Source organism: Tetranychus urticae, chromosome 2 (genome assembly GCF_039701765.1).
Source record: "Tetranychus urticae isolate SD_2017Ah chromosome 2, NJAU_TeUrti_SD_1.0, whole genome shotgun sequence".
Lineage (NCBI taxonomy): Eukaryota > Metazoa > Arthropoda > Arachnida > Trombidiformes > Tetranychidae > Tetranychus > Tetranychus urticae.
In genome coordinates, this window is record NC_142959.1 from 22,315,062 (window position 1) to 22,327,301 (window position 12,240).

Below are 12,240 nucleotides of genomic sequence, written 5' to 3' on the forward strand. Positions count from 1 at the left end.
TATTCACTTGGTATAGACTTGTTGACAAATTTTCAGATTTGAATGTCGACCCTTTGAAGTATACAACGTGATTAAATATTTAATGTCAACCAAATTGAATGGGTTCTCGAGACCAATCAACTCTCAAGGTCATTCAAGATCACTCCGTTATTCGGCCTTTAAATGACATTTGAAAACCATTTACTGACAAGCAAATTTTTTCAGTCACATGTTCACAACTCTAACCATTGCAAGATAACTGAACGGTATGGAAACACTCATATCCTCAAGCTAGCATGAGTTGTGAACATCTAACAAACTCTGACCAATCTGAAAAATTGTGTACTCAGAAATGACCGTCAAATGTCAATTAAAGGTTAAATGAACTCGAGCATTCGAACATATGATTCTTCAATCTTCGCAAGCTCATGGTCAAGTCTGAGATCTTTTGCATAAACCGTTCGGGAGATATACCTACTAACCTCCGTTAAAGCTAGCTGAATAGTCCGGTACATGATTCAAGTAGAGGAAAACCGGAGCAACATGTTTGAATGAAGTACGGGCAGTGAAATGAACGCTGCTTATATTGCAATTTGAACTAATTACAGTAACATAATTAAGCTTGCTTCATATGTAGTTGTTCTGTTGTCTTCGTAAAGTTGCACACTTTTTTTTGTATTTTCACTCAAAACTGATCTGAAAAAAGGATGATTGATTTTTGAAAATTGATATGCTGGTTGCTATAACGAGACTCATAAATACAAAAAATCCAAATACATCCAGATTAATATCTCATTTTTTTGTAAAATCACAAATTGTGATTGAAAAACAATGAAATGCATAAATTGATTGGTAACGACTTGTTGGCAAATTTCAGATTTGAATGTCGACCTTTGAAGTATTCAACTTGATTAAATATTCAATGTCAACCAACTTCTTTAGTATAACCTCGGAAATTGCATTCGAAAGCTAATATTGATTTGCAAGACTTGATGGGTTTTTAGCCTTCGATTCAGAATCACTGGACAAGCTATTAGCATAGAATTTGAAATTGGTGAATAGTTTGATTAATCAAGTTACTGTTGAAAGGTTTAACAGGTTTGATGTCAAAAGCTTCAGAAAAGAGTTTAAAATAAGCTTTGGTCATTCATCGAATGTACAGTTTGCTGATAAAAATGTGGCTGAAAAGTGAAAAAATGAAGATTTGCTGACAAAGATGATGTTACTTTAACACAGTAAATCAATTGAGATAAAAGATAAACGGATTTTGGTTAGAACTTGAAAGCATCTTGAGTGGAGTTAAAACCATTTTAACGTTTAAAATGAAAATCTCATTGAAATTTGATTCAAAAATGTGATTTTGATAAGTCTAATGATGATGTGTTCATGAAAGAGTGACACAGTTTTCATCTTAAGGTAACATTGTTTCAAATTTCACTCATTTTGAGGATTAATTTACTCAAATGATACTTGATCTTAGTAAGGTAAGATTGTCAAGATTCATTACTTGTCATTGTGAGTTCAATTTCAATTACGATAACAGCTTCGAGCGAGAAATTTTCATTAAATTTTGAAATTTCCAACGGAAAAAAGTAAATATGAAATCGGCTCTGATTAATCTTTAATTTTCTCGAAAGAGGTTGATCAAGAACATTATTAGCACAAAAAGAATTGACTATTTTCTTACTGAACTTTTCTGGATAGTGTCAACATTGAAACTTCTCATGAGAATAGAAAAACTAATTGAAATTTAGACTGAAAAAAGTAACACCAAAATGCTCATAAATCATATTCAAATGCAATCAATCAAAAAAAATTCATCGACTAAACAAAATAATTCATCTTTAATAAGTTTCAAAGACAACTTTTTTCATCATTTTCGTTGACGAAAGTAATTTTGGAAAAGTTTACTCGAATTGACTTGAATTAAGATGTTTGAATATTAATGGGCAAAGCTGAAATTGAAGACAAGCAAGAAAAAAGTTTCTTGATAAATGATGAAATTGATTGAAATATTAATAACCATTGATTTATAATCATCAAAGTTCAACAGATATTTTCTCTGATATTCTGTAATCGAAGTGATTTACAGATTATTGATAATTTTTTTCTGATGAAATAATTAATTCCCATCGGAATATTTTTAATGTTGATTCTTGGATAAGGTATGGAACGAGAAGAAATATCAAATGAAAAGATGACAGGAAAAAAGACAAAGAACATGAAAAGAGCGAGAAAAAGAAGTGACATCTCAAAGAGAAATATCATTTTGTTATAATAATTCTTTTCGTTTTTTTTCTTTCTTTGGTTCATCACAAATAACTCTTTTCCAGCTCAGTTATCCTTTCCTGAAAAGCATGATTATTATTGGAAAGGCGTTGGAAAATCGAAACCTATTGACATTCAATTCTGAATTCAAAAGGATAAAAGGTAAAACAAAAAAAAGTTTCACATCAATATAAATGTTATTGATATTGAAAATGAAATTTCCTTCTCAAGAATACATTTCAACTCCCAGAAGCAGTTTTGATAATATTTTCATTTTACTAGAGAAAAATAAATTGTGATTCAACAATTTATCAGTTTTTTACTTCTTCTGTTCATAAATACAATTTAAATCTGTAAAGGTTGAGATTGGAAGAAAAATAAACGCCAAATTGCGATAAGTTTGTATTTCAAGTTTTCGTGAGTTTCAATGATTGAACTTTTCTAATTTTCTGGAACAAAGTTGTTCGTGGTTTTCAATAAAAACTTTATTCTTCACTCCCACTTCTTAATGCACTTTGATAAATTGTCTGTAAAAGGGTGGAAAAAGTTCTGTTGGTTATTTGTTGAGATTTTTTCTTCTTTCTCTTTGTTTTTACAGATTTGATTTGAATTTAGAGAAGATTTTTTTTGTTCATGGAAAAATAAATAAAAAAGAATAGGAAAAAGCTATATATTTTGAATGTGCACTTATGCGTGTTACTAAATCATGAAGTAAGATGATTCTGAGTTTATGTTTTTTCTTTTGGATAGCAAAAAGTTTCAATCATATTAACATGAAGTTTGATTCTTTGCTCTGTGGCAAAACTTTGTTTTTATTTTCTGGATAAATAGACATTTGAGAAAGCATTAAGTCCATCTTGTTAGTCTTTGGAGGATTGGGTTGACAGAAAATTTTTGATTTTCAAGAATCAAAATCATGATTTGGAAGAGGATAAAATTCAACTTATTTACTCTCGACGGTCAGTTGGTCAATAAGTTGATCAAAATGCTCTTTCAAGATGGACTTTTGCAAAAGGTTAGTTTTGCAAATTGGAGTGAATTTAATTGCATGGCATTTAATGATTTTCAGGGTGAAACCAAAAGTTTCATTGCAAGTGTTGTAAATGGGAAAAGAAGAAAAGATTTGTCAATTTTTCCATTCTTTCCTCTTCTTCTTTTTCTGATTGTAAAAGTGAGGAGAAAAGAAAATGAAAAATTGAATTTTCGGCAAAAATGATAAAGTTTTGATGAGCTTTAGAGAGGAAAATATAATGATGAAAGGTTTTTATCATTTTTTACAAGATGGAAGTTGAAACAGTCTCTTCAATCTGATCAGTCTACTGTGACTGTAAATGCACATTTCAGATAATGTTATTGCCATAATTGCAGTTTACTATCAATCAAAGTTGGTTCATGGTGAAGAGGAATGAAGATTATTTCAAGGATGATTATGATTGGAAAGATGTTCATCAAGATGTTCATTGAGATGCTCGAGATGAGGATGATTCATCATCATGAAACCCTCATGAGCAAGATGGACAATCATTTAGATAAGACACTGGGAAAGAGTTTCAATGTTGGAGGAGTTGGAAATTGAATTTTCAGGTTAAATCTCATAACTTTTCAGCATTGTTACAGCTTCACTTGAGCTTCAGACGTTGGGATGACTAGGAAGAGGATGAGGAAAAACATAGACAATGAAGAGAGTCGAGAATAGGCTTTCATTGTTAGCATCAATTCAATTATTAGATTAACGTCTTGTTTTTTTTCTCTGCTTCTTCCTTCTTTCTTTTTACTTACTTTTCTGCCTGAAAATAAGTGAAAGTTGAGAAATGTATTACAAGATGAGGAACATGGGAAATGAATAGAGAAAAAGGAAAAGGTTGAAAGATTCAGATAAAAAGATTATATATCATGAAAGTTTGAAAGAAAGCATGGCAAGAAAATTGAAAATTATGTTCACTGGCAGGTCCAAGTGTATTCCTTGGTGAATAATAAATATTCATGTAATTACCTTAAATAGGGTAATCTAATAATTTGATAATTAACCATTCTCTGGTTCTCTTTAATTTCAGTGTTTATTGGTTATAAAGTTAACAATTAAAATTAATCAATCCTTTTCATGTTGCAGAAGCGTAAACATTTCAACATTAAATCATTATTTTCCGTCTATTTAATGATGATTGTTGAACAATTAATAGCTTTGTTTGCTTCAATGATTGTAACTCAAAGCAGAAAACTTTTCAATGTCTAATTCAAGATTAATGACAAAACTTTTTTGCAAAACAATTAAAAACTTTAATCAATTTACATTCAACATTTTAATTGTTAGAAAGTAAAATTGTCCAAAAAATTGACAACCATTTATGGTAAAAGTATTCAGATAAATCGCGATTTTCCAGAAATTTGAATGGATGAAGAAAAATCGAAAATCTTTTTTTGATAAAAATTGTGATTCAAAAGAAATTGAAATTCGAGTTTGAAGCTCATAAAGTTGTTTTTTATCAACTTTGCATTGAACTTTGTTTTCGAATTAGCATCTACTCCGAATGTTGAGGGAAATGTTCAGAATAAGGGCGAAAATTGATGAGCAATGAGATAAATTCCGATAAACTGAATTCGTTTGGAAATGTTTTTACGAATTGTCTCAATGCAATCATTTCTCATAGTAATTTTACAATCTGATATTATTTTTTAGACAAACTGATTGTTAAAATATATATAAATAACTAATGATTTGTCAACTTGTTCAAGTTCTGGATGGAGTAATTTCATGTTTAAAGCATGAGCTAAGAAGAGAAACTTTAAAACAACAAAATCAACAATAAGCCTGAGTTTTGTGTCTCAAAGGGGAAACAAAAATAGGTCCAAGGTAATAACATATCATTGTCGAGTCGTTATTTGGTATTATTTTTATCTACTTTTCAAGGTAATCAAAGTTTCCTTTAACCAGGAGTAAAGACAAGTTTGCCAAATTTACAGATGAACATAAAAACTCTGGTCAAGTAAAGAAGCAAATAAATTACAGTTACCAGTGAAAAGGTAGAAACAATGATTCAGATTATATTATAAAGGTTAGGAAACAAGTGAATGTGTTGGGATGAATGTTGTGATATTACAGGTTTAGGGCCGATCCGATGAACCAAAAAATGTTAAAAATGTTGGTTAAATCTTTGTTAGTTGGCAATGTTTGTTTGATTTTGTTACGTCAGCAACATTAACACTGTCCGATCAAAAAATTAACAATCATTTCATTCATGCGCTTTTACATTTTTTCAGATTAAATTTCTTATCTTTTGATTATAAATTATTTTTAGTTACCTTTTAAAATCATTAAAAAACAAAAGATGGCGCTTTCTAATTAAGATTTAAAATGACATTAATCAAAATTGATTAATTTTAACAAACATTGCCAATAAACAAACATTTTGACAAACATTTTAGTTCATCGGATCGGCCCTTACTTGTCATACAAGTCAAGTTAAAGTTACCTCATGTATTCAATTCAACCATAACCATCATAACGCTTTCATCTCAATTTAACATTTTTCATTTTCTGTTCTAATACAAATTCAATAATGAATACGAGATACATGAGAATTTCAGATTTGAGCTTCAAAAGCATTCGTTGTTTCACTAGAGCTTTCAATCTGTTGACATTGATTTAAGAAATATTGAATGCCATGTTTAATCATGAAAAACTGGTGGACAGAATTGGACTTGAATAGCTCGGAAAAGCATCGTTAGGAAATTATTTTGATTAAAGTTAAATAGCTCATGAATGGAACTTTGCTTTTATGCTTTGAAATGTTAGAGCCTGAAGTCTGTAAATTTGATCATGGATTGATCTTAATTTGAAACCAATAGTTCAATAATGAATATGAAAGGTTACCTGTTTGGCTAACAAAGGGAATGATCATGAGACACATGAAAGCCATATAAACCAAAAGATATTGGAATTGGAATGATGAAAGCAATGAAAGCAATTCTGTTCATCATTATCGTCATGATATATGGGTTGAAGGTGAAGTTGGTGAAATGAGAATATCAAAACTTAAATGAAATAACAAGAATTAATCTTATAAATAAGCTTACTGCGATCAACTGTCAAATGTTATTGCATTGTGATTGTGAATAAAGTCCTTTTGGTGTTTGATCAGCGAAAAAATTCACTCATTTTGATAGGAAAAGAAATGAAAGATTAATAAACTCATTATTCAATTTTCCATGTCGAAGGAAATTTTTGTTTCTCATAATTGAATGAAAGTGGGAAAATTTTTGGTCAATCAATCGATAGAGAGTTTAGACAAAAAGCAATGAATTAAGAAACACAATTTGGTAATGTTAATGCAGAATATAAGGCTTCAGAAGTTCAATGGATATGAGAATGATCACTGTTAGGCTGCCAATGTAAGAATCTGAATTTACGTCTGAAACCAATCAAAAGATTTCCGGTTTCATCGTAAATCAATTTGAACATGAGATTAAGGGCCAGTTAAGGAAAAAAGGTGGAGGTGACTCTCAGTGAAGCAATTTGAATTATTGTTGATGTAAACATGAAACTGAATATCATAATGCATCATCGTTTGATAATGTAAAGGTAATCCCAACCTTGGAAGAAGATTAACTTATTATGATTTGCAAATGAATTTCATGTTGTCCAATTTGTTTGTTTGATTATTTATATTTGTTCAAGTCATTATAAGTGCGATAGTTAAACCTGAGAAGCAACATTTATGAATAATGTTGATGTAAATTGCATTGAAACTGGCCAATGAATTGAAACAAGCTTTTCATGGTTAACAGGATTACAAAGTTGTATTAATTTGAGGTTCATTGTGAATGGTTGAAACTTTTTCATCCAAAATCCAGAAAACTTTGGATGAGAGATTGGCCTAAAAATATGAAATTGTTTTCAATTTTGTAACTTGGAAAGCTTTTCATTGGGTCAAAAAATGGAAATCATTCAGAGTTGGTCTTGGGTTTGTTTCAATTCATGGACAAGTGTTGTTAATAATTTAACGAAACAATGAAAAACCTATCAACAGTTCATTAGTAGAGAAATGTTTATGTAGATTAAGGATAATGAGTCTATTGATATTGACACTTAATTTACATGGGATTGATGCTCAAGAGAAATGTCACAAGTTTTTCTGTCAACTAGATTCTACTTTTTTTGAAGGTGAAAAAAGCGAAAATACGAAGAGAACATTAGAGGAAAAAGTTGAGCCCATTAAATTATTAAGATTTTTGAAGGAAAGAGACGTTGATCTGAAAATAAAGCACTTTCTCCATCATGAGTTGGGTGTATAATCAAGGTTTTCATTATGATTTGGAGGTTGGTGGGTAAAGTTGCTTGGAAATGTACCAAAGAGTTACAAAATTGAAGACGATGATAATGTTTACAATTTAGCTCAATGAAGGGAAATGTTAATGGGGAAAAAAGTACATGAAAAAGGGTTACAAAACTAACCTTCAAGTGAAATTTCAATGGTTACTTTACGCTTTTTAATGGCTTTCGATTTAAATTCATGTCGTATTCGTCTCATGGCAGCTACGATTTCCACTCTTGAATTAGGCCGAGGAACCTCACATACACCAATAAACTGTAAAATAGTTTGACAAAAAAATGGGTAAAAGAGAGAGAAAAGAGAGATAAATTAGCAAATTGGCTCGAGGAAAATCATTAATAGTCAATGGTGATAATCGGAAGTTGAAGTGAAAAGCAAAAGGTTAATGATGTTTGTATTCAAGTCAATGTGGTGACAATGAAGATTGGGTGAAAACCAGGGTTAAACTGGTTAAATTAGATCTAACCATTTAAGATTAGCAAATTTTTATTTTTCTGGTTAAACCAGGAATTGGGATGAGAAGCATTTGAAGTAAAAAAACAGTGAAAGTTGAAAATACATTGAGCATGAAAACCTAATTTTTGGGGTAAAAAACGTTGGTTTAGTTCTAGTTTAGTTGACAACTAATGATTTGAACAATGATAATAAAATAAAGTTAATGATGGTTAAATTGGAAAGTGTTTTACGGCAAACAAAAGGCTAAAGTAAAAAGGATGAGTAAAAGGGTAAACCAGAGAATGGAGAAGATGGAAAGTTACCAGTGAAAAAAGGATAAGTGTTGTGCATATGAAGAGGGTAAAACAGGTTGACAAAAACTAAGAGTTTAACTTTTTCTGTTTTATTTCCAATTCCATTTTTCTTGTGATTATTTCTGTTATTGACTAATGCATGCAATATTGAGGTTGACTCATCGTTTTTTCTCATGTTTGATGGTTTTTGAAACATTGATTTTTGCCAGGAAAAAAATGGTTTGCTTCAATAGCAACGCACTCACAAGAGAGAAAAAGAAAACAAAACATTTTCTGATGAGTTGATGGTTAAACCACATTGTTTCAATCTTTTACTACATTGTTTTGTATTAATTGTTGATAAATGATTGACTATTGATGAACAGTAACAAGACCACAGATGTGAACAGAGAAAAATGGGAATCAATGAAAGAGAAAAGTGTTGAGAGAGAAAAAGAAAGCTGCAAGTGAAAAATATGTGTAACACCATTAATACACAGTTGCTGGTAGGAGAAATAATGCTTTTTATCCACAGGGTATTTTGATGGTTTAATGATCATTGGCTTCATTTGCTTTTCAATTATCTCAATTTTGCCAAATAATATCAATGGGAATAATGTTGGGTTACCTTTGCATTAAATGTGATCCCATGTTGGAAGGCTTCATCCGAGTAAAGAGCAATTCGGGAATCATATTCGTCTAAATAAATATATTTTCGTGATGGCATGGCGGTGATCGTTGATGGAAACACTGAGGACAGAGATTCAATTCACTGACTAATGGTGACTAATGACGATGACTTGTGGTGATGGTTAATGGTTGTCTTGTTGGAGATCCAGTTGGTGGAGATGGAAATGTCGGAAATGGTTTAGAGTATAAGAATGGGAAAATGACGGGACAAAAAAAAGGTGTAGTAGTTTTTTTATATAAATGTTTGGAGAAGGTGGAAATAAAGAAGACCAAAGAGAGGAAAAGAAAATTTAACTTCTTTGATGGTAAGCCCAATGGATGTTGCTAAAAAGGCTTTATAACTCTCATCACACTTTGACTGTTAACCACGATTACCATTATTATCATCATCATCATGGACAAGATTGTTTTGGTATATTCCTGATGATACAGATTGAAACATAATCACAACATAAACATGAGAAAGAGAAAAAAGTTGGAAGAGTAAAAAAAAGTGAGTTAAGAAAGGAAAAGTATGTGAAAATACTCTGGATGAAACTCACACAACTTTACTCCAACTTTCTTGCACAGCCTCGGTAAAAGGCCTTACTTCAGTAAGAACAAAGAGTAAAGAAGAGAGAGAGTTTATGTTCAACTTATGCCCACTGGAGGGCGACAACCGAAAAATTGAGATTAAAACAGGAAGTTCTCTTTAATTTAACAGGTTTTTTAATTTAATTGTTTTTTGTGATAATTGATTGTGATTAGATTTATTATTACTACCTCAGCTTTGTTACCACCTCAATACCCTGGGAAAATCACCTGCTTTATTTATTTCTTCTTGTAACCCATCAGAAATGGTTGGTATTTGCAGTTCCATTTTCCATGGTTTCTTACCCATGCTTGTTCTCCCATTTCATCATCTTCTAAATTTAGTGGATTGTAAATCCACTTGATTTTAATTATATTGAATTTATACCTTTATGTTTCATAACTCACAGTAACAGAAAACGTAACTTTGTACCATAACTTACATTTATTCTGATTTCTATATGAATCATTTAATTTAATTAACAGGCTGATCCTCAACCTTTTGTGGCAATGGAAGCCTCCAAGCTGAAAGTCGACCTGTTGCTGAAATATCTATACAAAGGCCAGCCCAATATGGTGCGTATTAAGGCTACATCACTTGAAACACAGAAAGAATTAGTGGGAGAGATCCTATCACTTATGCAGAATTCTAAATCATTTGAGTCACTCGCTGATGATAAAAAGAAGAAGCGAGTCTGCCATGCTCTCAGAGGAATTTTGGAAGCTGCTCCAGCAGATGATGAAGTCTTCTCCGCTTATCGAGATCAACTTGCTATTATAATTGAAGAGCGTGCTATTTCCTTGGGGAAAAAGCGCAAACCCACCAACCAGCGTGACTTCGCTACGAGTGAGACCTTTAATGCTGCGGCTAAAATCCAAAAAACTTACCAACCTGATGACACAGAGATACCAGCTAAATGGCTCAAATGGACCTCTTCTCTTAGAGAACCAGTCGTTTTCATTAACGCAGCGGACCCTGAAAAGGCTTCAGCCATTCGAGAAAAAATTGAATTAAATAAAATTAATGCTCTAATTACTGCAGAGATCACCAGCCTACGAGTCAGTGGTGATAAGATTCTAACTAAGTTGACTAATTCGGCTCAAGAACCCATATTCATCAGAGAAGTTAAAGCTATTATCCCTGATGCCGCGCCCTATGTTCCAGAACTGTTGGACCCGATGGTCATGGTGCTTCGTGTGGCCCAGACCACAAACACGGAAGAATTCATCTCAGATTTACGTAAATTTAATAAATTTAATGCTGAAGATAAAATCCTTTTCCACAAGAGCTTCCCTGTAGCTGGTACTAATTTGAAAAATATTGTTCTCCGAGTCTCGCCAGCTATTCGAGATGAGCTGGAGACTAGACGAGGCCGCTTTCTCTATCGTTGTACCACAGTTAAAGCGGTCGACTATTTTGGCTTAATTAAATGTAATCGCTGCCTTCGCTTTTCACACCTTCGTTCTGAATGCGCTTCCCAATCTTTATGCAAGATCTGTGCGGACTACCATAGGACAGAAATCTGCCCTAACAAATTAAATTCACAAAAATACAAGTGTGCGTCATGTGGACAAGAAGGCCATCGTGCTACTGATAAGAAGGATTGTGAAGAATACCTCAAGCAACTCCGTTATTATGTCTCAATCACGAACTATGCCTACAACTACATTATTTTGGACTAACCTTTTTCCCAAGGGCTACATTTCACTATTAATTTAATTTATCACACCAGATTCCTATATCTGGGTCATTGTTATTTCTTTTTCACTTTCGTTTCATAAAATCTTTTTCATGCTCAATTCCCTTCTCTACTTACCTTACTTTTCTATGTTTGAGTGGGTTAATCCCCCCTCACCCATTCATTTGTTGATTTTCAATCTGTTTTTTCTTTCTTCTTTATTTTTCTCTTTTTTGTTGAATTAAATTAAATTTATTTTTTATCTTTTGAACTGAATTTATTCTGTTTAATAGTGATTATTTTGTCTGAAGATTTAATACAAATTGAGGTTATGCGGCTTTAAAGCTTGTACAGGCATATGTATTTGCTGCTGTCAGCCAAATTAGGCCGGTAAGGAGTCAGATTGAGAGGTGCACCTATGGGCAGTGGTCGGAGGAAGCCCTGTAGTGACCCAATTTGTCTCAAACTGCGGTGTTTTAGAAAGACCAATTTTAGTTCCTCCTCTGTTCCCAAAACGCTTCCTAGCTTGCTCATTAGGGCTGTGGTGTCCATTCCGGGACTCAACTGCACTCGGTGTATGCGATTCTCGTAAAAGAGCTTGAGCACCAGGCTGTTGGGAACCTTTTTGATATTTCCGTAGACATCTGTTTAGGAATAACATTATATTAGTCTCAAAGTTTCATTTCCCTTCTAATTCAATTTAATTAACTCTCGGGGCTTAGCTATCTAATACTTACATTTTTCGTTTTCAACAGCACCGTTGAAAGAGATGAAATGCTTTTGTACATCTTCCAGAGCCGGTCGTTGTTCATTTTTTCCTTTTTCAACTCCTGAAATGTCTTTCTCTCCACTGGGATTTCCTCCCGCAGCCAATTTGGATAAGCATTCAGGTAGATGCTTGATATAATTGTTTGGATTGAGAAATAATCGGCAGCTGTGGCATTTTACTTTAATTATATTATAAAACTCCTCCTCGGTCTCTGAGGGTTCTCGTAA

General features: G+C 32.4%; 1 protein-coding gene across 1 annotated transcript in view; it reads right to left on the reverse strand.

The window, feature by feature from the left end:
- Window positions 1–9,568, reverse strand: part of LOC107368907 (uncharacterized) — a 30,203-nt gene extending 20,635 nt beyond the window's left edge. The window contains exons 1-2 of the mRNA XM_015936802.3: window positions 8,934–9,568; window positions 7,700–7,832 (exon numbers count right to left, since the gene is read on the reverse strand). Of these exons, the coding sequence (XP_015792288.2) occupies window positions 7,700–7,832; window positions 8,934–9,032 (232 nt within the window). The 5' untranslated portion in view covers window positions 9,033–9,568. The remainder of the gene's footprint in view (window positions 1–7,699; window positions 7,833–8,933) is intronic.
- Between the last annotated feature and the right edge of the window lie 2,672 nt (window positions 9,569–12,240).